This window comes from Rhodamnia argentea, chromosome 8, assembly GCF_020921035.1.
Source record: "Rhodamnia argentea isolate NSW1041297 chromosome 8, ASM2092103v1, whole genome shotgun sequence".
Classification (NCBI taxonomy): Eukaryota; Viridiplantae; Streptophyta; class Magnoliopsida; order Myrtales; family Myrtaceae; genus Rhodamnia; species Rhodamnia argentea.
The window spans coordinates 15,486,287-15,511,825 of record NC_063157.1 but is presented as its reverse complement, the minus strand read 5'-3'; the positions used below and the strand labels follow the sequence as shown (position 1 = coordinate 15,511,825).

The following is a 25,539-nucleotide window of genomic DNA, read 5'->3' as shown; positions in this document are numbered from 1 at the left end:
TGATTGATGAAAAGCGATTAAAAGCCCTTTGCCGTGGTCAAAGCTACTAGAAGAAAGTAGCCAGGGCTTTTAACAAGAAAGTCAAGCCTAGAAATTTTGAAGCGGGGATGCTGGTTGTGAAGAAAATGCTCCCAAATGTTCAACACCTAGGAGGCAAGTTCATGCCAAATTATGAATGCCCCTACGTGATTTAGAAAGTCTTATCCGGGAGAGCTCTTCTTCTTGTAAACATGGATGGAGAAGAATTGGCAAATCCAAGAAATGCAGACTCCGTGAAGAGATATTATCCTTGAAATAAAATCAAGCTTCAAAGTGATTGATGAGCATATCTGAGTCACATAAAATTTTGCATTCGCATGACATTTGCATATATGCATTTGCATATGTTTGTATTTTATAGGTAGACCCGGAGTCATGAAGAGTCCTGAAGAACAACGGATCAAACGAGGGAGTCATTCCCGATTTGAAATTTTGAGCGTCTTTAACTAATCGGTTCCTCTTGTTTATGCAGGCAGCGGAAATTGACATCCGAAGAAGACAGGAGGAAGTCGCTTCGGGATTTGAAACTTTGAACATCTTTGAACTAATTGTTTCCTTTTATTTATGCAGGAGACAGAAGTCAACATTTGAAGAAGACAAGTTTGAGGTTCTCCTCTTTTATGAAGTATGTTCATCTTCATACACTGTCGTGTTTGAAATTGAAAAACTTTGATTTGCAAAGCCATAAGGCCCTTTCAAAGAAACATCCCTTTCAAGTTTTAGAAATATCTTTTGAATACATCTTTTGAAGGAAAATTTTTGAATTTTGATGGAAACACCCCGAGTCTCTACAAAAGGGCATGTTTTGAAAGCTTTTCAAGAGGATGATCCTTCGAATGAAAAGAGGCAAACTTTATCCTCAAACACGTCCTTGATACACTTGAGCGATGAGTGAGAGTGATAAAGTGAAAAAGCTTAATTTTGGGACGTAGGGATTATTCGCGGTGATTACATGGATTGAAATGATGAAAGGTATTTCCATTTCAAAATTATCCATACACATTTATATCCCTTGATAACCACTCTGAACCAAAAAAGGAGAATTTTCTAGATAAAACCCTGTCAAGAACCACCCCACACTATGGCATATTTGGAGGTTCATTGGATGATTCTTTGGAGAAAAGATCAAGGTAAGACTTTCTTGTGCTAACCCGCATCAATCTTTCTGTAATAGCTTCGGGTGATTTTTGGCAGAGACTTGGAACACCTCAAAGTGAAGAAAAGCATTTCATTTCTATATCCTCAAACATTTTATCCTTTGATAAGCCTGTTTGAGCCTTCGTAATATTCCTTTCAAAACCATTGTTGGTGATCACCTCCCTATACTGGGGCAAAACAAAAGAATTACCAACAATAAGTCAAAAGCATAACTGGAAAAAATTTTGATCTTGGTCTCAAAAAGAGCCACTCAATGCAAAAATGGCAAGAAATAAAAGGGCTAGAAAGAGCAAAGTGCCTGGTAAAAGCAAGGCCAAAGCCCATGAAAAGCGTCTTGAAAAGGGCAAAGTTTGAAAAATTAAGATGAAAGGAGGAAAATCCTCAAAGCAAGCTGAAGAAAGCCGATCATGAAAATTCCTCAAAAGCAAATGATTACTGGTTAGAATATTAAAGCGATCACCCAAGTTCACCCCCTCTTCGGAAAATATGGCCTTTCTCAAAAAGCCCACCCCAAACCAAGATACAACCTGTTACCAAAACTTTTCTCACCTAAGAGGTGTCTCAGGTTGATGTGAGAGATCACACATGAAGTTACCACTTAAAGAGGTAAGTACAATCCTGTCTTATTATGTCTTCAGGATTCTTGACACGTAAACCCGGAGGAGCTATTTCTGATTAAGATTAATTTCTTGGCCTTAAAATGAACATCCTTTGATAAACCCTTGACCTAGCCTGAATTACAGTCCCTTTTAAAATGCCTTCTTTGATTAGTCGGATTGTATGCACCTCGAATGATCCCGAAACCTCAAGGTTAGTTTTCCCGTGAGCGGATTTGAATTTCAAGAAAAACCTTCCCAAAATGGTGAGAAGCCCTCTTGGATGAAGGAAAATCATTTTGAAAAACTTTTAAAACAACCTTTTTGTAGAATACTCGGGATGTGTCATTCAAAATCCATCCCCAATGGAGGTCCGAACTTGTGTTTGGATGCATTTCCTTCACAAATTATACTTTGAAAATTTGTCTCGGATTCTTAAGTTTCTCCCCAGAACTTAGAATTGTCACTCTTTTATCTGATATTCAAGGGTCTCAACCCATTGAATTACTTTGAAAGCCATTCTAATGATATTTGACTGGATTTTCTGTAGGTTCCCCGGTGACCCCAAATCCTCGTAAAAGTTACATTTTAAAATTTTAACTAACCTGGATTTTCTGCGGGTCTTATGGCATCCACAGGCCCTCGGATCCTCAACTTTAAAATTTGAAAATAGGGTTTGAGCTTCCGTAGATACGCTAGTAAACCTAAGTCCTCAGATGGCACCCTCTCATTTGAAAATTTTGAAAATGGGGTTTGAACTTCCGTAGGTACACTAGTAAACCCAGGTCCTTAGATGACACCCTCCTCTTTTAATAGGTGAATCCCCAATGGATAGCCAACTCATTTTAATCGGCGAGTCCCTTCCTAGAGGATAGCTAACCCGTTTTAATCGGCGAGTCCCTTCCTAGAGGATAGCCAACCCATTTTAATCGGCGAGTCCCTTCCTAAAGGATAATCAACCCATTTTAATCGGCGAGTCCCTTCCTAGAGGATAGCCAACCCATTTTAATCGGCGAGTCCCTTCCTAGAGGATAGCCAACCCATTTTAATCGGCGAATCCCTTCCTAAAGGATAGCTAACTCATTTTAATCGGTGAATCCCTTCCTAGAGGATAGCCAATCTCATTTTAATAGGTGAAACCCCTTTGTTACAAGGGTGAACCTTTCTTCCAGACGGTGAGTCCCTTCCTATAGATAACCAATCTGCATTTCAAATGGTGAATCTCTTCCTAGAGGATAGCCAACCCATTTTAATCTGTGAATCCCTTCCTAGAGGATAGCCAATCTCATTTTAATAGGTGAAACCCCTTTGTTACAAGGGTGAACCTTTCTTCCAGACGGTGAGTCCCTTCTTAGAGGATAACCGATCCGTATTCTAATCGGTGAATTCCTTCTTACATGATAGCCAATTTCTTCCAGACGGTGAGTCCCTTCCTAGAGGATAACCGATCTGTATTTCAAATGGTGAATTCCTTCTTACAGGATAGCTAATTTCTTCAAGACGGTGAGTCCCTTCCTAGAGGATAACCGATCTGTATTTTAACGGTGAATCCCTTCTTAGAGGATAGCCAATCTCATTTTAATATGTGAAACCCCTTTGTTATAAGGGTGAACCTTTCTTCCAGACGGTGAGTCCCTTCCTAGAGGATAACCGATCTGTATCTTAAATGTTGAATTCCTTCTTACAGGATAGCCAATTTCTCCGGATGGTGAGTCCCTTCCTAGAGGATAACCAATCTACGTTTTAATAGGTAAAACCCCTTTGTTACAAGGGTGAACCTTTCTTCCAAATCTTCAAACCACAACTCGACACCGGACGGACGCCGACCATCACAAGATCTCGGGAACCATTCAAAGGTAATTCCATACAATTATTCTCTCAACCTCGGATCAACAAATCTCAAACCACAAACAGGTGAGCTACGGGTAAGTCTCTCTCTCTCTCTCTCTCCTCATTTCTCTTTCACATAAAAATGAGCATGAGCCGAGAGAATCCCTCCACAAAATCTTGAGCTTCAATGACGAAGGTAAGGCAATTGAATGTCAAGACTTATTTTTTTTAGATTTTTCCCCAGAAGAGTCGATTAAAGATTCGGGTGTCACCTTATCTTTGAAAGCAACCTCTAACCGAGATTACTTTCAAAGAGGGGCAACCGTTGACACTCGATTTTTGACCAATTTTCCTTTAGTTTTATTTTCTAAAAATTCTCAAAACTTCACAAAAAATCAAAAAAAATTGAAAAATCAAGTTTGGGAACCTTGGCCAAACTTAAAGAACCAATTTTGAACAAAAAATAATTTTTCATATTTTTCACATTTTTAATATTTTCAAAAAATAGAAAAATATTAGAAAATTCGTAAAAAATACTTTTGAGGTCACAAAAATACACAAAAATGTCCAATATTTTTGTTTTAATACCCTCTTCATATTGACCTCAAGAAAAATAAAAAATTAAATTCAATTTTAGCTGTTTCTTCACAATGCCTAGGGTTGAATTTACATAAAAATACAAATTGAGTCTTTTTATTTGCAATTTTTGCACATTTTGTGTCTAGACATTCAATTACAGTCCTATCAAGTTTCAATTTGATCAATTGCACCCTCAATTGCGCGAATTGCACGAATTGCACAAAAATCCCTAAATTCTTTGCAATTTAGTCCCTCAACTTGTCAATTCTTGAAATTACTTTTAATTGAGGGACTTTCGTGGCAAAATTGGACCCTCCCCCTAGGTTTTCATATATTCTAAATCGATTGGCGGGGGTCGCTCGTTCCAATTTAATCAATTAAGTGTCCAATTGAACATTTCCCCAATTTGCAATTATAGAAAAATTTGGGGCTTTTGCATAAATTGATGGAAAATTTTGGGCAAAATCACATTTATAGATGATATTCAGGTCCCTAAATCCAATTTTGAAGTTTAATTGCGAAAATTCCCCACCAATTTTGTTTAATTTTGAAAATTGTGGGAATTTCACTGTCTGAATCGGGTTCGGACCGGTCGATTGCCGGTCGGACCGGTAGAACCGGTCCAATACGATATCATCGTCTTCCTCAGACTTGCGCCATTTTACAGAATTGAAGATTGAATTTCAACGATCAAATTGGAGGCCGATTCGATACTAGTTGGATCAAATAGTTTGGGGGTTTTGTCCGCCATGATCGGACGTGTTGATCGACACCAGCCTCGAGTCCAATGGTCGTCGGAGTACGGCGGGACGGCCGGACAATGCTTCAACGGTCCAAAAAGTCAACATTCCGAATAAATGGCCAATTTCATGCACAATTCGCGTCGCCGGAGTGCCAGATGGAGCCGGACGGAATCCTATTCCGTTCCAGGCGTCGTCCGGCTCACTTCGCACGCGTGGGCACGTGCGATGTGAGTTGACCAGCTCACATCCGTGCGCGCCCAATTCAAAAACGAGTTAAATAGCTGAAAATCTTCGCGAACAAAGGGGGGGTTCATTCATGCTCGCGCAGAAACGAAATAGAGAGAGAAAGAGAGAGAAAGCCAGAGAGAGAGGCTCTGGTGATCGCGACACTATTCGCTGGAGCTCGAGTTGCAGATTCTTCGCCCGGCCGATCCAGGCCAAATCAAGCCATCGGACCACCACCGGAAGTTCGCCCGAGCTTGGAGGAGACGATCGCACCCGCTCATTCGGCTTGAGACCTCCTAAAGTGGTGAGTCGAGCTTCCAACTTCTCTCTTGTGCTATCATGGCATCCTTGCATTCCGAGTATGATTAGTGAAATTGTTGTGTGCCTTTTGATGCTCGAACCTCACTAAACACGATCGTATCTCACTACTGCATTGAATCTGCTCAAAAACCTAGAGTCGAGCCCCCAACCCACGTCGGTCCGGTCGAACATCGGCCGGGCCATTTCAGCCTTCGTGAGCTTGATCGGAGCTCGAGGTAAGTTCTCTAAGCTCTCTGTGATGATCGTGTGTGAAATAATTGCTCTGATTAGGCCTTAGATTGCTTGTTTGAACTCGGCGATGGCCGACCGTGCGTAGCTTGATTCTCGTGATTTAGTCGATAGAAATGTTTGATTCTAAGGTATGTTGATCTGCAAGTTGAGGTGAGTCGAATCGCGTTGGTTTGAGGTCATTTCGGCGAGATCTCACCGTTAGATCTCGCCGGAGGAGCCTTAATCGCTCATTCGGTTGTCGTCGCGAGGAAGACGACAAGGCGACTTCTCGAGTCGGCGGGTCAAAGTCCGATATGTCATTCCCCGATTGATCCAGGTGGTCGCCGACTTAGCTCGGCCGTTGGCACGACGAGTTGAGTCAGATTTGATCCTACGGTCCAGATAAATAGATAGGTTTGATTCCGGACCGTTGGATCTTTATTTTGTAATTTTGGATATTCGTTTATTAGATAGAAATTAGAAAAATAGGGAAACAACGCCATTTTACCTAGATGATGCGTCGTCGTTTTGCCGTTTGGATGAGTGAACAATCCGCATTAAACCTAAAAGCAATCGTGGCCGTTCGGGGCATTAATTGATGTGGCGTCGTTTCGAGCTAAGGGGTTGATGCGTCGTCGTTTTAGGCGTAGTTGAAGTGAACGTCCCAGATTAGGTCCGGTCTTTGAATAGTGACCGTCCGTTCGTTTTGTTAGGCGACGTCGTTTTAATAAACGATGCGGAAGCGTCGTCGTTTTGGTCTATGTAGGGTTGACGGTTGACATCGAGTCCGAGGATTTAATCCCGGTCGTCCATTTGACGTTAAGATGCGGTGTCGTTTTAGTTAGATTGAGTCGACGGTCTAGATGGATTCCGGATCTAATCTCGGCCATACATTTTTTTAGTATTTCCAATAATAGAAAATCAATTTTGAAAATTAAAAATAATCCTATAAATACATATGGTGTCGTTTTAGGTGTCGGGTGGCCTGTGAGTGGTCTGGACCGGGTTGACCGGTTTGACCCGGTCCGGAAATATTATAAAAAATAATAATAAATACATAAAAATTTCCAAAAAATCCAAAAATTCATAGAAAATTCACAAAAATTTCCAAATTTTCCCAAAAAATTTCTAGAATGATTCGGGACTCTTATAGTCTGGATCGAGAATTTTTGAGATTTCGAGGGTCGATTCACATCTATCCGGAAAATTCCCAACCTTTTTAGAAAATAAATAAAAATCCAAAAAAAATTAGAAAAAAATTAGAAAAATTCTAAAAAATCACAAAAAAGGGGAAATGGCCACATTCAACTGGCCCGATCGTAATTTTGTAATTTTCGGGTCCCGAACCCCCAAAAAATGACCATTCTACCCTTTCTGGGCATTTCGCCCCAAATTTTCCCGAACTATCCCGGAACTCAAATTTGACATTTATGTGGGCCGATAGGGCTATATTAAACATATCAAGCTTTGTTTGTTTGATTTGATTGGTTGCCATTATATTGATTGGGCTTTTGATTTTGTGATTATGATTGATAGAAATAGTAAAATTCCCATCCGCATGATACCTTAGATCGTTAGGACCTACCTCATCCAAAATTTCATCCGCATGAATTCGTAAGTTAGAAAATACTCGACATCGGTAACCGAAAGAGCGTCAATGTAAATCTTGGCGTAACCAAGTCCCCCGACCCAAATCTCTGGTTCTCGTAGAACCGAACGGTTTCTCCCGACCGCTCGGTAGGGTTTTCCGATCATACCCTCCGATAAATTGATCGGTAGCGACTCTAAAATGTATGTACACTATGCACATGCCACTCGACCACACTAAGGTCGATCTCGATAAATTTTTCTCCACATCGCAATTCGAGTAATAGGTCTTGGGAGAGACGCGCGATCCTAAAAATCCCGCCGACAACCGGGGTCTACCAAGGATCGGCTCGTTAACCCTACTCACCCCGGAAAAAAGGAAAAAATTCCGGAGGGTCGCGACATTCCCAAACTTCATTCGGTCCGAATTGTTGTAATTCTTGTTGCATAGCTTCGATCCAGCTTTCATCTTCGAGAGCTTCTTCAATTCTTTTGGGTTCAACTTCGGAAACTAGAGGAAAGACATTTATTGTATCCTTGAGTCTAGATATGGTTCTGACTCCTTCATCTATATTCCCAATAACCTGATTTGCGGGATGACTTGATCCGTATTTCCAGCTTCTATTTGATTTGTCATGTTGAGTCTCAATAGGGTCTTCATCATTTGATCCTTCATATGATGTGCCTTGCAAGGTGTTTTCCATGTTCTGAAATGTTTTGAATAGTTCTGCGTCTTCGGATGATGGTTTTTCTTTTTCAGATGATGTGTTCCCAATTTCGGATCTTGTTGTTTCTTCAGAATCCATTGTATGAGTAATCCGTTCTTCTTCAAATTTCACATTCATTAATTTTTCAACTGTCTGAGAGTTCTTGTTGAAGACTCGGTATGCTTTACTAGTAGTGAAGTAATCCAAAAATACACCTTCATCCGATCTTTCATTAAACTTATCAGTCCTATCACTTGCATTCTTAAGAATATAACATTTACTACCAAACGCATGAAAATATGAAATATTTGATTTTCTTCCCTTGTAGAGTTCATATGGAGTTTTCTCAATCAATGGTCCGAGGAAAACACGATTGATTACATAACATGCAATCAAAACAGCTTCAACCTTGAAATGCGATGGAGCTTTGCTTTCAATTAAAAAAGTTCGTGGCATTTCTTGCAAAGATCTATTTTTCTTTTCAACAACTCCGCTTTGTTGAGGAGTATATGGAGAAGAAAAATTGTGTTGAAAACCATTTTGATCACAAAAATCAGCAAAGTAGTTATTTTCAAATTCTCCTCCGTGATCGGTTTTGATACTTGTAATTGAACAACCTTTTTCATTATGAACTTTTCTAGAAAAGGTTTTAAAGAATGAGAATGCATCACTCTTGTGAGTAAGAAAGAACACCCAAGTAAATCTTGTATAGTCATCCACAATAACAAAGCAATACTTTTTACCTCCAATACTACGTGTTCGAGTGGGTCCGAAGATATCCATGTGCAATTTGGAAAATAATTTTTCTCATCACTTTCCTTTTGAAAACCAAGTCCCGACTTGTTATAGTAGGGAGCTTGTATGGAAAGTATATGTTGCAAAGATTTTGAACCGGATGAGAATTTTTTGTGTATCTCAAAAAATTCCTTTTTCAAAATAGAATTTTCTTTTCCGAAAATATCTTTTTCCTTTTTCGGAGAAATGTTCTCCTTTTCAAAATGATTTCTTTCCTTTTTCAAGAAATCGTTTTCCTTTTCGAGACATTCTATCCGTGATTTTAATTGCGAATTTTCACAAGATATAGAATCGGATTTCTCATTTAGTTGACAAAATTCCTTTTCGAGAAAGCTGATTTTATCTTTTTGCGAAATATCCTTCTGTCTAAAGACAGCAACTTCCTTTTTCAATTCAGAAAGTCTCTTAAGAGTAACCTTGTATTCTAAACATAACTCATCTATATACGCAGATATTTCGGGAGAGATGTTTGGGTGAGTTACCTCGATATCATCATCCGAATTTGCCATTAGACAAACATTTGCGTATTCTTCATCACTTTCACATTCGGTGTCGCTCCAAGTTTCTGCTTTCAAAGCTTTCTTGGATTTTTCATCTTTATCTTTCTTCTTTAACAAAGGGCAATTGGGTTTGATGTGGCCTCTTTTCTTACATTCGAAGCAAATGATTTTTTGGCCTTCATTTTTGGTCTCAGATGATCTTCTCTGATTGAATCGTCCGAGATCCTTTCTGTTTTTGAAGTTCCTACCTTGTTTGGCCATTTGTTTGAATCTTTTGACCATGAGCGCTAACTCTTCATCATCTTCGACTTCAGAATCTGAAACATCACAATCAGCATTAGATTTGAAGGCAATTGACTTCTTACCTCTAGTTGTGGTTTCATCATTAATCCTTTCTTCTTCATAAGATTGAAGAGTTCCAATGAGCTCATCCATTGACAAGGGAGATATTCTTTGAGTCTCTCGAATGGAAGTTTTAACATTGCCCCATTCCTTTGTAAGAGCTCGTAGTAGCTTGTTGATTCTCATAGGTCCAGAAACCGGTTGCCCGTGATATGTGAGACTATTCACTATTTCAGTGAACCTATCAAACATCTCTTTCATTGTCTCATCGGGCTTCATTTTGAATGCTTCATATTGTTCAAGTAGAAAGTTGACTTTTGTCTCCTTTACTCTATCTGTTCCTTCATAGGTGACGTGAAGCTTATCCCAAATTTCTTTTGATGAAGAGCAATCCGCAATACGTCTATATTCAGTAGGAGATAGTGCACTATAAAATGAATAGATGGTCTTTGCATCATGAGCATCTCTTTTGGTTATCTCTGTTGCAATTAGAGCAACCATCGTGTTATCCCCCGCACTTGTAGTCTCTGTCGCTGGATTTACTTCTCTTTGTACGACATCCCAGATTTGAGGATCCCGACATCCGAGAAATGCTTTAAATTTGTTCTACCAGTCGCTATAATCTTTTCCTTCAAAGTATGGTGGCTTGTTGTTGCTGCCACCTTCGATCTAAGAAGGAGAAAAGTTGCTAGCCATAAAGATCGTTAGCTCAAAAGTAAAAAACATTTCACAAAATACGAGCACCTTGCTCTGATACCAATTATTGATGGCTAGTGAATTCACCTAGAGGGGGGTGAATAGGTGATAACGTGTGATTTTAAAAAAATTTATTGCGGAATTCAAATCACACGGTGTAAAACAGAAATCTCATATGCTCAAGCAATTCAATTGATACTAGATATGTAATAGGATCGATGCGTATTGATCGTATACGGTTTAGATATCACCAAATATTTAGAGTGATCGTAGTAAGAGATAAGGAAAACTGCATAGAGGGATTATAGTGGTTCGGCTTTGGTTAAGCCTACATCCACTTCTTCGGTGACGACAGCCAATTGACTGGATTCCACTATTAATGTGCGTAGAAGTTACGGATCGGTGATCTCCTTGACACGCAGGACTTCACACCTAGCGTTCAACACTCTTGTGCACATCTCCTCACAATTACAATGGATAGAGCAAAAAGTGTGTTTGAAACGGAGTACACTCTATCTAGGAATTATGAGCACTTTTCTCTCTTTACGCCGATCTCTATTCCCTTCGTCTTCGAGATGTCTTTTATACTCTTCCGCCTCCAATCTAGCCGTTGCAAGACATCCAGAAGAGATCTCTCCAAATCTACCCTTTTGGACGAGATGTTTGCAAAAAGAAGATCTCTTAGCCGTTGGGGATCGCCAAAGGAAAGTCTTCCCCGTTTGGATCAAATCGCCCATACAATTATGATCCCGAGTTTCCATAGATGGTTGCTTCCATTTAGAAAGTCTTGAATTGTCTTCTTGGTTCCGCATTCTTGATTGATCTCAATTAATGAGAATCTTTCAAGGATGATCCAGCTCGATGGCATCCGTTGATATGCATCAATTAAGCTCAATTTGTATTCCTCTTGAAATTCTGATTCACGCTAGTGAAGTACTTCTCTCAAAGTTTGAGCGTCATTCCAATGTCTAAGCTATCCCCACTCAACGTCCGAGCTCGAACTAGCATATGAGACTCTCAGAAACAACATCTAAGCCAAATCCTTTTGCTAGATTCAATCTTGTGCATCCCCGCACCAAAGGATAATATGCAAAACAAGTAAATTACAGCAGTTTCTCAAAATACAAGAGTACTAGGATTATTTTGTCAACTTCAAAACCGTTTAGGGATTTTTTCTCAACACCTCTCTCACGTGCACCTACGTGCAATTGGGTTGTCGGATGGTGACGGAATCGGTTATGATTCCATCCAAGTCCGATAGGCCTCCGTTGAACCCAAGTGAGTGCCAATTCCACGATTTTTTTTACAAAGGTTGACTTTTCCGTGCACCGGGACTTTGATCGGCTCGCCGGAGCTCCTCCGGCGACTATTGATCGTGGCGTTGGTCTCAATCGGCGCGTCTTAGCCTAAGGAACAAAACGCCCACATCAATTGATTCAATTAGAGCCGAATTGATCTTCAATTTGATCGTTGAAATCCATTGTTGAATTTACGGAATTGGGCGAGCGTGAGGAAGAAGATGACACTGTTTAGACCAGTTAGGCCGGTCTAAACCGGTTCGGACTTAGAATTTTCAAAATTAATTAAAATCAGTGGGGAATTTTCACAATTTAACCTCAAAATTGAACTTAGGAGCTCGAATTCTATCTAGAAATGTGGTTTTGCCCAAAAGTTCACTTCAATTTCTACAAAAATCCCAAATTTTTCTAAAATTGCAAATTAGGAAAAAGTTCAATTGGATGCCCAAATGACCAAATTGGATCCAATTACCCCTACCAATCAATTCAGAATATGTGAAAACCTTAGGGGGCAGTCCAATTTTATCACGAAAGTCCCTAGATTAAAAGTAATTTCAAAAATTTAGAATTCTAGGGACTAAATTACAAAGATTTTGGGAATTTTTATCCAATTCATGTAATTCGTGCAATTGGGGATGCAATTGATTAAAATGAAGTTGTAAAGGGATGAAATTGAATGTCTTGACTCAAGATGTGCAAAAATTGCAAATAAAAAGACTCAAATTGTATTTTTTAAGCGAATTCAACCCTTGGTGTTGTGAAGAAACACCTAAAATTGAATTCAATTTCTGATTTTTGTTGAGGTCAATATGAATAGGGAATTAAAATAAAAATATGGAACATTTTTCTATATTTTTGTGACCTCGGGAAGTATTTTTTATGAATTTTCTTGTATTTTTCTATTTTTCGAAAATATTAAAAAATGTGAAAAATATGAAAAAATATTTTTTGTTCAAAAATGGTTCCTTATGCTTGGCCAAGGCTACCAAACTTGATTTTTCAATTTTTTGATTTTTTGTGAATTTTTGTGAATTTTTTAGGAAATAAAACTAAGGAAAACTTGATTAAAAATTAGGTGTCAATAAGGATTAATACATGTATGTGACTCACTGTACTTACTTATTTTCCAAAACATGGCATCCGCTTCAGTAGTCGCGTGGAGCTCCAACCATAAGATCCATTCGAATCACTACACTTTATCAGATATTCTGTCTTCTCTGTCACATCACTGCGAAAGTGATGATTTCTTATTAGAGAATACTCTTTCGCAGCCAACCGCACCACATCTCGTGATGGAAATAACATCCCAACATCAAATTCTTTTGATAGGTCAAATAACATACGACCCGGCTTGGGTCTTGGATCGACTTGCATGATATCAAAGTCGATATCCGAATAGGGCGATGGATGTACCAATGGCAAAAATGGAATTACTGCAATAGGTATTGTAGTAAGCCTCCACATTGTCACTTTGGTCATCTTCTTCATCATTGTCATCGCTATCAATCCAATAATAATCTTCTTCATCACTATCATTATCATCATTATTATTAGACTTCACGTATCGATTATGCACACCAATGTTTTCTTTGCCAACATTGGAAACCCCCTAGCTAAATCATTCATCACTTGGTGTTCATCTATAGTTACATAAAACCGTAAAAATCCCATAGAACCACTCGGAAGTGCAAACCGCTGGATCATCCCAACTGTACTATCATTATGCACTTTCACAATGTCATATATGACACAATTGCGTGTTAGAACCAGGTATCTATACATCAAGCTATGAATATAATGGTTTCTTGTTATATTCAATGTGCTCTTAATCGTAGCACGTAACTTATCAAATGCGGATATGTTTCCAAACTTGAACATACTAGATTGTCTACCTTCGTAATCATGTCCATAATCATTTCGTACTATGCTACATCTCCAGTGCACAATCACAAAAAATGTAGACGACATTATGCTAAATAGAGAAATTACAAATTATTTTGCATCTACAATTTAGTAAATATTGTCCCTTACACATTAACAAAATAACATTATAACTATCAATTTATTAAATGAAATAAATGTCATAGTATAGCCCTAAAGGCTTAGAGAATGTGTGATCAAGATCTCGGGGCAAATCGAAAAAATTTGGAGACAATTTGCCGGACGGGAAAAATGGTTATTTTCGAAAGCACGGGAAGTGAAATTACCCAAATTAGGATTTTCTAGTCGATTATGACCATTTCCTATTTTTTTTAGATTTTTCAAAGAATGTTTATGATTTTTTTTAAATTTTCTATGATTTTTATACATTTTTTAATCAATTTTATATTTTCTGATTTTTTTTATTTTAATTTTGAAATTATTTTTAAAAATTTTTGGACTGGGTCAACCCGGCCCGCTCTTCTTGGGCGCCTGGTCCAAACTATAAGGGTCTCCTGTCGGTCTAAAACGATGTAGTTTTTTGATTTCCGAAAATTTTTCTATTTTTCAATTGATTTTCTAATTATTCAAAAATACTCCCATCGGAAGCTCCAGGATGTGCCACGTCGCTTTCCCTGGTGCATCCGATCTTGACTTTAATAAAACTGAAAATAAAAAAATGATCCGACAGCTCATAGAGTGCCACTTGGCACAACTATAGCCATCCGATCACCTTTTTTTTTTATTTTCCCAAAAATTCATTTTAAACTCCTAAAATTATTTTTAATACTTTGAAAATCGCCAAATCGCGACATGTGGCTAGCCCATGGCTGTCTGATCCGTTATTTTCTTTTTTTATTTATTTAAATTAACATTATAACTATCAATATATCAAATGAAATAAATGTCCATATTTATTTAGTCTTTTTAATAGCCCTTTCTCGTTCCTAAAACAAGAAATATTTTTAAAGAATACCTAAATTCATAAACATTATTACTATTATCAAAACATAAACAAAAAATTAAAACATATTATTAACAACTCATAAGTAACATAAATGATTCAGGTATAAATAATAATAAAAAATAAATCTATAATTACGAAACAACAAAAAATAACTACAACAAAATTTACCCAAACTACCGAGGGAGAGCACACACCGAATGAAGAGCTCAAACCGTCAAGAGAAAGCACCGAATCGGGAGGTTGACTTTGCTTTTTTCTCAAATTCCGCCAAATAAAAAATTCACAAATTAATTTAAACATTACAAAAATATTAACAACAAAATAAAAATATAGTATTAACAAATGAGGCGAGGTGAGGGAGGATTCTCCGAGGGAGCCGAGAAAGGGCGTCTGAGGCTTCTGAGGGAGGGAGAGCATTCTGAGGAAGGGAAGAGGGAGAGCGTTCTGAGGGGGAGTTTTGCAGGAGGAAGAGGGAAAGTGTTACGAGGGAGAAGCGCCTTTGACTTTGCTATTACGGTCGAAGGCGCTGCAGGTGTTTGTGAAGGCGCCTACAACGCATGATTAAAGGCGCTGCAGGTGCCTGCCGCTCGGGCCCGCCCCGCAATTTTGGTGCCGTGTGAGCTCACACAGCAATGTGAATGCATCGCGATGGTCACACGGCATTTGAAGTGCTGAACGGGTGTCACGAGGCACTTTGGCTGCCGTGCGACACCCAAAACGGTAATTTTTTTTAATCTAATTTTGTAAATTATTATTTTTTAAACCTATTTTGAAAAAAAAAAAAAAAAAAAAAAAACCCCCCTTTTCGTGGTCATGTCTGCTAATTGTCAAAAGAAAAATATGTGTTGGATGTTGCCTGGTTCTCTGGATCTCACAGAACGCATGTCGTACTGGGGACGGAAGTTGTCCCTCTCGTCTTTTTTTTGGATGATGTCTTTGTCTTGAACTATTTTCTTCGAGAAGATCATTTGAACAAAGAATCGGAGCAGTAAACCCTAGTTTCCAACTTTGAAAAATGTTAGTGCACCAACTTTTGTCGCCTTGAAACTTTAGCTTTATATTAGGTGGTGCGCACTTAATGCATTGAACCGATTTGGCTTCTTGCTCTTTAAACTGTCTCTCTCTCCCTCTCCTTTTCTCCCAACATTGGATAACGCTGCTCAATATGATTGTTCCATACGATTTAAAATGCCCTTATCTGCAGATCGTCTTTTCTATTACACAATCTTTTCATGGTTATCGCACAGTTGTGCAATTCAGAGAGAGAGAGTCGTGGAGTTTTTTGTCGCACACGTGTACCATCTACCCGGACATGTCTTGTCTTTTCATGTTGTGAAGAGTTTGTGGTAGTTCCGTGCAACTTCTAAAATGAGAGGAAAAATGGATGAGCCCAAAACATCGAGGTTATAACAGGATTAGGACGCGAAATTTAACGAGCGACCCACTTGGAATTAAGGTCATTTTTTATGAAGAGAGAAGGAGGGGGTTACTTCAAAACTAGGTAGGAAAGACAAGAGTCTTGTCCATCTGAACTTGTCATCAAGTATCAAGTACCATGATTTTAGAGAAGATAAGAAAGTATAAATCACGTACTCTTATCGTTATTTTTCTGTGAAATGTTACGGATGTCTCTCGATGAAAAATTTAATGTCAAGAGCTATGTCATAATTGATTTGAGTGTGTAGAGATAACCCCAGAGTGAAAATTCTGGGGAACTTAAAGGGAAATTTTTGCTTCTATAGTCGCATTAATAACAAAGAATGAGACTTAAAAAATGGAGGCCTATCTCCTTTGAATAATCAATGAGATGAGTTGAGATTTGGAGACGAAATGAATAAATAAATACAATTTTAGGCCCCGGAGGATTGACTTGACAGGGTGTCATTTGTCTCGGAAAGAAACAAAAATCAATCCCGCAACTCGGAATTCGCTGGATTTTTCGGGATGCAAAATGTCAACACAACACCGCAGCTACGATCCAAAATGCTGAATTTGGCGCTCACTGAGAGAGATACCTATCGACCTTCAGGGCGTCAGCACAATAAAAATAAAAACAAAAACTTACCTATATATTTTAGGACGCGATGATTTGAATTTGTCTAGGGAACATGGAAGAAAGCCAAAAAAAAGGTGACGAATCAAAATGAAGATGCTAGGATCTGACCTCGGGGGTTGGGGTTGTAGACGAATTTTCTTCCCGTGAAGTGGAGGGGACACAGAATTCATGACTAAATGACAACGATTCTCTTGCCATCTGATTTCTTGTTTTCTCGTATTTTGGCTCCTTATGCAATAACGTCTGTTTTCATGTCATACGGTCTCATGGGAGGACCTAGGACCCCGCTAATGGGACCACCACTCTGGTCTCTTGCTCATCAATTTCCGTACTCTTTAAATTTTTAGCAATAACCATCTAGCTACCCTTCACTTTTCACGCTTTACATTTGTTTTATACAGGGAAAAAGCCATAAAAAAATTCCAAATATGCGCACCGTCATACATTTATTTAAATCTTTTTTCGGTGCCATAGAAAAATTTCAAACTTATTTTCATATGACACATTTATTTCAAACTTGTATCAAGATAACATATTTATCCCAAACTTTTTCTTGTGACTTAAAAAAATCCTAAACTTATATCCATACGACACGACATATCTACTTCAAAATTTTTGGTAAAAGTGTCACATATCTATAGGTTTGGAGTTTTTGGTATTACAAAAAAAATCCGGGTTAAGTGTCTCATACGAGTATTAGTTTGAGGTTTTTAGCATTACAAAAACAAAAAGGTTTGGAGTAAATGTGTTGTACGGGTACAAGTTTAGAAGTTTTTGTGTCACAAAAAAGCTTGGAATAAACATGTCACGGAAAGTATAGTTTAAGATTTTTGGTGGTTTTTTCGTGTAGTATACTTTAAGAATAAATTTGCTTTATGCGAATTAGTTTCAAGGCACGGGTTTGATTCATTACGCTAGCAAGTGCAAATCATCTAGTATTTAGGTTGCTTATCTTGATGTATGCACCCGTAATTTACTTACCTCCCACTTATTCGAAAGATTCTTTTGAAGATCGGGAAGCAAGTGATGTACAACGCTTCTTTAATCGCGTCCAATTAATAGACCGTGCGTTGGCCTACAGTCTTGTGCTAGGAAGCACGAAATAGCATTCCATGACAGTGACTATCTCAATGTGTTCGTCATTTTCCCATATAAATGTGGTAACTTTAGGAGTGATAACTTTCGTTATTGATATAGTAACTTTTCAATCAAATTTATTACTTCGATGATTGAATAACGAAAGAAACTCCCCAAGATAATGGACTGTCAGGAACCAATCTTTTATGAAAGGATCTCATTAGCATGATAATGTAACAAGATAACGGTGGAATGTCAAATATAAGATCAGAGATCGATATCCTCATGATTTACTATATATTTTTGTCATTCATAACACTTGTGGTTGAGATTGCACCATTATACTGTTACATCGTTAGCTTCTCAAATCTCTTTATGAAAAAATCCAAGACATTTTTCACAGTCAATTATTAACTTCAATTGATCCGAGGAAACAACAATCAATTTTTTAAGAACATGTCATTAACCAAACTTCCCTAGATTATGCTGTGGTATTTGTAGGGTCAAGACAATGTGGACGGTGGTCAACTCGAGAGAATGGGCATTTTCGGGTCCTATATAGCATTATTCATGTTGAACACATGGCTCAACGTGTTATTTGTTGTTATTTGCTCAATGAGGCCATGCCATATCGACATGTCTAGTTTCTTAGATTCCTCATGACTAAGAAAGGATCGTGTCTCGTCGCAAGACCTATTAGGCATGAATTTTTTAAGTTTGCTTGTCACATGACAAGTCCAGGTTCCCATGCGTCGAGTTTCAATCTGAGAAGCCTTAGAGACTAGAAAATGTAACTTGCGTGAATAGGTTAGCGAAATCATTCTTCTTTGAAAGGTGAGATTCGAAATTTTGATCCCAAGATGAGGTAGGGAAAATAGAAAAAAATCCCCCGTAGAGATATGGAGCTACGTCCCACTTGGCAAACATGATGTTTTATTTTGTGTCGATACTTGGCAAAGTAATGTTACTAGGTCAGGAATCTATCTTTCTACCCTCTTGGCTCCAAGGTCATGTCGGCTTAAAAATTCATGGCAATGGCAATAATCCAAAGTAGCTGCAAAAGGACAAGAGGAAACTTATTCAACACTGATGCGTCTCATTGGTGGAGAGAAGAAACAAGGAAGGTCACGAGAGAACACGCCAAAGTTGGTAAATTTCCATTCAAAAGGAAAAAAGAAAAACAAAGTTAAAACATTTGGCACCTTTAAAATGTGTGTTGAAAAAAGAGGGCATTTGGTTGCTATTAAAAGGGCAACTAGGGTTTTGAGTTTGAAGGCCATCTCCAAGACTTGTTTCTTGGTAAGGGTTTCCAAGGATTCACCATTCTTGTTCTTACCGCCACCTTCATCTCTCTCTCTCTCACTATGGAGGCCAATTCAGGTGATGGGTCATACTTGAATGAGCCTCTCTTGTATAATGGGAAGCAGCAGGGATTAGCACTCAAGCTAGAGGAAGGAGAGTCAAAGTGTGAAAATCTCTGTGAAGGCAACACATCTTTCTTCAAAACCTGTTTCAATGGACTCAACGCTTTGTCAGGTCTCTGATTCTTTTCCCCTCTCTAATTGGCCACACCTTAGAACATTGTAGACTGTTTCTGTACACACTATTGATAGAGCTGGTTCACCAGTAATGTTGATGCTAAGCGCACATTCTTTTACCAGAACCATGCAGCTCAAATGGTGTCCGCTGTTTCGACCAAAAAAAAAAAAAAAAAATGGTGTCCACCGTTCAGCTTTCATGTTTCTGATAACTAATCATCAGTCATGCTTGAAATTTCAAAGAAGAACCTAGAAAGATAAGAGTCTTGGTGATCTCAATGAGCATCTTGACCTTAAAAGAATTTGAAGATTCCAAAGCTAACTCTATGTCGTGGTGTATCAGCTAATGGATTAATTTTCATGATGTTAATGCTGGTCTATGTAGTTCATGGAGAATCTCTTTTATGCTAAAAAATGTTGCGACTTCAATACACAGGAGTGGGAATTTTATCAACACCATATGCCCTTGCATCCGGAGGTTGGTTGAGCTTAATACTTCTCTTTGCTATAGCCATAGCTGCCTTTTACTCGGGCCTGCTCATTCAGAGGTGCATGGATGCCCACTCAAGCATTAGAACTTACCCTGACATCGGAGAGCTCGCATTTGGTAAGAAGGGACGGGTCCTGGTATCCGTTTTCATGTATATAGAGCTATTCTTGGTTGCTACAGGATTTCTGATTCTAGAGGGAGATAATCTGCATAACTTAATCCCGGACATGGAATTCAACATGGGAGGGTTCATCAGTGGAAAACAGAGCTTGGTGCTGATCGTCGCACTGATAATTTTGCCCTCAGTTTGGTTGGACAATCTTAGTTTGCTTTCTTATATATCTGCAAGTGGGGTCTTAGCTTCCGGCATCATCCTCATCTCTATTCTATGGACTGGCGCATTCGATGGAGTCGGATTTCATCAAACTGGAACGCTGATAAATTGGAGTGGAGTTCCTACCGCTGTTAGCTTATACAGTTTCTGTTATTGCGCTCATCCGGTTTTTCCCACGCTTTATACCTCGATAAGGAAGAAACATCAGTTCTCCAATGTGAGTAACAGCATGATTTCCAGTTTTCCTTTCTGTCAAATTCGGCTCTTAAGATATGGAAGCTACAGAGCAAAAGGTTTTGAACATTTTAGTGAAACTCATCACATATAATTTCTCTTGCAGGTTCTTGTATTGTGCTTTATCCTCAGTACTATCGGTTATGCATCAATGGCCGTAATGGGGTACCTCATGTTTGGAGACGAGGTACAATCGCAAATAACATTAAACCTCCCTCTAGGAAAACTGAGCTCGAGAGTGGCTATTTACACAACCTTGGTGAACCCTCTAAGCAAATATGCTTTGATGGTGACGCCAATCGTCAACGCTGCCAAGCAGTGCTTTCCTTGCTGCTACAACAAGAGGCCTTTCAGTCTTTTGATCAGCACCCTCTTGGTGATCAGCACCGTTGTGGTGGCCTTGACCGTCCCTTTCTTCGGGTTTCTGATGTCGCTGGTTGGAGCTTTCCTCAGTATAAGCGCGTCTATCATACTGCCTTGCCTATGCTACTTGAAGATTTCAGGCACTTACAGGACCTTAGGATGCGAAACTGTCACAATAGGCACAATCATATTGATGGGCGTTGCCATTATGGTATTCGGCACTTACACATCCCTTAGACAGATTTTTGGCCAATTATAAATTCATTCCGCACTTCTATGTCCAAGGCATGCCGATGCTGCTGTTTTAATAGCTTATTGGATAGTAGTTTTTAGCGTGACTTAGAATACAGACGACAGGGAATGCACAAAGTGTGGAACGGAAAACTTATGAATACTCCGTCTGTACATTCGATGATTTTCTCAAAGCAGAAATCAGCCACTATTTGCCATTCATCGGCTGCTGCTTGCCCTCTGATGTACCTGAAATCTTTCTTTTAGAGAAAGTCTGCGAGCGCGTGCGGAACTGATGAACCCCTTATAGTTGATGAAGATTCTCAGGAGCCTGTAGCATCTTTGGTCATTGGCTCATTGCTGATCTTTCCAGTCCTTATCTATATTAGCCTGTGCTTATCCTTTCGGTTACTAATATCAAATGAAGGGCTGTGTGTCACTGTTGTTGGGGTACTAGTACTCAGTGGCTTATTTCACTTTAAATTCCAGTGTGCTGTGAAAATGTCTCTCCATATGCTTCAGTTAGTTTTACAAGACATGATGACACCACAACTACCTTATCTAAGGCCGTTTTACAATCATAATCTAAACTATTTCTCTATTCCATCGAATACCTTAACTTTTAGAATTGCAAACTTATAGACGGAAATTTGTACGGTACTAAAGACATTAAATGACCATCCAATATGCGTCCCCAGTGTTTTTGCTGAGTCTCCCTACTTCCCAATTCCTCCGCTCTCTGTACTCCCATTAAGTTTAGAAGTTCTTGGTTTTAAGGAAGGAGCCATGGTTTTCTCATCACGACCGCACCATTCCGAACCAAGGATTTTGAGGCCGCCAACTGCCAATGCCCATCACCACCAGCCAGGACCACCGACTAGTCACGCGACCTCTAGATCTGTCGTGCGCCGGTGGTGCCATGGCATGCGACCCGGATTCGTCATGCAACCTGTTGGATTTTGAGGGTGTAGAGAAGGACCGTAGTCGGCCCATGTAGGTTGTCATAGCCACTTTTCCTCTCTGATAACACTAAAAAAAAACACGAATTTTGCAAAATTTGCCACGAAAATTTCGACAAAATTAGTCGCTAAAAGATGTTGGTCACAAATTTTGCGACGAAAGAAAATTCGTGGCTAATACAGCGTCACAAAATTTAGCGACGAAAAATTTGAATTTCATCGTTAATTTGCCACGAACAGCATTCGTTGCTAAATTTAGTGACACAATCTTGATTTCGTTGCAAAATTGCAATGAATACAATTAATCGCTAAAATGTGTTTTTGTCGCTAAATTTAGCAACGAATAAATATTTCGTCGCAAATTTTAGCGACGAAAATGATCTTTCGTCGCTAAACTTAGCGACAAAAAAAGCTTTCGTCGCTAATTTTAGTGACGAAAACGTTAATTTGTCGCTAATTTTAGCCAGGAATATACGTTTTTGTCGCTAATTTCAGCGACGAAACATCATTTTCGTCGCTAAATTTCGGAAAAATTCAATTTCGAACGCAGACTTAGCGCCAAAAAATTTGAATTTCGTCGTTAATTTGCCACAAACAACATTCGTTGCTAAATTTAGCGACGAAATCTTGATTTCGTCGCAAAATTGCAATGAATACAATTCGTCGCTAAACTATGTTTTCGTCGCTAAATTTAGCAACGAATAAATATTTCATTGCTAATTTTAGTGACAAAAATGATCTTTCGTCACTAAACTTAGTGACCAATTTTGTCGCTAAAATTAGCGATGAAACATCATTTTCGTCGCTAAATTTCGGTAAAATTCAATTCGGAACGCAAACTTAGCGATGAAAAATTTGAATTTCGTCGCTAATTTGCCACGAAAACAATTCGTTGCTAAATTTAGTGACAAACAATTGCGACAAAATTCCTTTATTACTAAAATTTAGTGACGAGAATTTATTTCATCGCTAAACTTAGCGATGAATAGCCTTTTTTGTCACTAAAAGTAGGGACGAATATTTTATTTTATCGCTAGAGTAGCAACGAATTGTAATTTTCATCGCTAAATTTAGCGATTAATAGTTGATTTTGTCTAGCGACGAATAGTTGATTTCGTTGCTAAATTGCGACAAGTTCTAGAAGGAGTTGCCACGGAAAGTTTTGTTGCTAAAGTATGTTGTGACGAAAATGGCGCCAATTCAACGTTAGAAAATTTAGCGACGAATTTTTTTTTTTTTTTTTGCCACGAGCATTGTTCTAGGATAAATTTAGCAACAAACTTTGCAACGAATATTGTTCAGCGATGGATTTTGCGACGACCAGGCATGGGATGAATTTTGCAACGAACTTTTATAATTTGTGATCGTACGATAAAATAATTTCTTTTAATTTTCAATTTTAAATCTAATTAAAAGATAAATTAATTTCTAGAATTTGTATTTAACATTGATAAAGCAAGATCTAAATATTATAATGATATGCAAACAAACTACATTCATCTACCATTCTCTTTTTTTCCCACAGATTTAGCAGAAGATCAGAGAATGTCATAAACTAGACCCATTTGAAAATCTTTCTAAAAGTCGCATCTTTGAAAAGATGCTGCCCAATAGGCCAGGTCTGCAATTAAGTAAGAACAAAGTGAAAAACAACACAAACATTCCAGCAGAAACATGCTTCCCAATGAAAGCAACACTTTTATCTACAAACTGCAGATCCAGAGACTAATTAGGACTCTAAATATCGCCTATTGTCCCTAAGCAGATAAATCAAAGAAGAAAAGATGTCCTGCATCTCATCAAATTCAACCGCATTTATAGTTGAAATTTTCTTCTCATGGATGAGTATGAGGGGATCTTCTAACTCCTGCCAAAGCAAAAGACACCATCATTTGAGAGTGTCGCTGCATTAACATAGATAAACCAGCCAAACCATCCATAAAGATGCTTACACATTTCTGGTTCTTCTGATTGGTGATGAAATAAGGGGACATATAACCTCTATCCAGCTTCATCCCCTCAACAACCTCTAGTTCATTGTATAATGTCTTTCCCACCCTGCAACAAAAAGGAATTGGAAATCCATAAAAGATGCAGTTCACATCAAAATCATGCATATAGAGCACCAGCATGACAAATAAGTGCAAACACAAAAATATTAAGATATGTTTCAACTTACGGAGATTGTGATAACACCCTCCTTGCCAACTTTTTCCATGGCCTTTGCGATCAATTCCCCAATTTCCCGCTCTCCATTAGCCGATATTGTTCCTACCTGTCAATATACAGGCATCATAACTTGTAATGAAAGTGTCTACATCAATAAACCAACGGATGCCAACTGCTACTGCATAAACTAGTAAAAAGCAAGGGGTACAGTACTTGTGCAATCTCCTCTGATGTGCTGATCATCCGTGCCCTGCTTTTTAAATTCATTACAACTGCATCAACTGCCATGGTAATGCCACGTCTCAAGTCCATTGCATTCATCCCAGCTGCAATTGACTTGCATCCCTCAGTGAATATTGCTCGTGTGAGGATTGTAGCGCATGTGGTGCCTGAAACACAAGGAAATTGGATGAGTAAGCGTCAAGTATGATGAGAAAAGAAAAATTCTAAGCACCACCAGAAACAAGGCATAGGCAGGATGCTGATCCCACCATCTCCAGCGACATCATTAGTTGCATTTACAAAATATGCTGGATCCACATCTACTGTCACAACAACTCCAGTGAATTCAATGCGATATCTAAGAATCACGCAATATCTGATTAATCAAAATATATGCACGAGATCTAATTAGTAAGTGTGCTGGATCCACATCCTACTGTCACAACAACTCCAGTAAACGTAATCTAGCAGGCATCATTCGACAAAATTACACAACCGAGGCCTGAATGGACAAACCTGAGCGGCCTTGTAGGCGGTGAGAGTGCTCTCGACGGCTTCCTTTCACTCGGCGTCGATCTTGAACTCAGCCAAGTATCGGTGGTAATCTCCCTTCATCTTCAAGTAGAAGACCTTGGAGTCGCCGGAGGCAGTAGAGGGGATGAGGCGGGAGACGAGGAGATTGAGAATGCTGGCATAGATGCCGAAGAGCTCGGACTCGATCTTGGTGCGGTAGTCGCGGATGGAGGCGATGTGGTCCTCGTTGCCGCGGCTCTCCTCCTTCTGCTCAATGGAGGAGATGATGCGCCAGGAGGCACGGTTGGCGCTGATCACGTTCTTGTAGGCGACGGAGAGGAGGTTGCGATCCTCGACAATAAGCTCCTCCGACTAAGCGGCAGCCCAGACCTTCTCCATGGACTCCACCATCTCCTCATAGCGCTCGGCCTGCTCGGCCAGCTTCGCCTTGTACACGTTCTCCTCGCGTGCCGATGGTGCGGTCGCCATTGTTACAGAGGTTAGATCTAGACTTGGATTGGTCTTCCTCTTTCGGTTTTTGATTTTTGATTTTTGATTTTTGATCCTTCGATTCTTTTGAGAGCGTTTGACGGAGAGAGATTTTGTGAGGAGAGGAGAGTTTTTTGTGAGGATCAGGGGCTAATTTTGGAGGAGTGGTCTGGTGGGGTCGATATTTGCGTTGTCGAGATTCAGAGGACTGATCTGAGTCGTTGGTTTAGAGAGAGATGGTAATATGCCCCTATTTGGCGGGAAGTCCGGAAAATGAAAATTTTAGAAGATTTGGCGGGTGGGTTTTGTCGCTAATTAGCGGCACATTTTGCGACGGACAACTTTTTGTCG

At 39.1% G+C, this 25,539-nt stretch overlaps 1 protein-coding gene and 1 pseudogene across 1 annotated transcript; one reads left to right on the top strand and one right to left on the bottom strand.

The window, feature by feature from the left end:
- The first annotated feature begins 18,904 nt into the window (after positions 1-18,904).
- On the top strand, positions 18,905-21,058 carry LOC115726329 (amino acid transporter AVT1I). The gene is made up of 3 exons (XM_030656154.2): positions 18,905-19,182; positions 19,621-20,225; positions 20,349-21,058. Exons 1-3 carry the CDS (start codon positions 19,011-19,013, stop codon positions 20,862-20,864), a joined length of 1,293 nt encoding a protein of 430 aa, XP_030512014.1. The 5' UTR covers positions 18,905-19,010; the 3' UTR covers positions 20,865-21,058.
- Positions 21,059-23,605: 2,547 nt separating this feature from the next.
- Positions 23,606-25,188, bottom strand: LOC115726327 (annotated as a pseudogene).
- Positions 25,189-25,539: the final 351 nt, after the last annotated feature.

Coding starts and splice junctions, on each gene's coding strand:
- LOC115726329 (XM_030656154.2), top strand. CDS start 19,011: ATGGAGGCCAATTCAGGTGATGGGTCATACTTGAATGAGCCTCTCTTG. Junction 19,183..19,620: donor TGGACTCAACGCTTTGTCAG/GTCTCTGATTCT, acceptor TTCAATACACAG/GAGTGGGAATTTTATCAACA. Junction 20,226..20,348: donor AGAAACATCAGTTCTCCAAT/GTGAGTAACAGC, acceptor TTTCTCTTGCAG/GTTCTTGTATTGTGCTTTAT.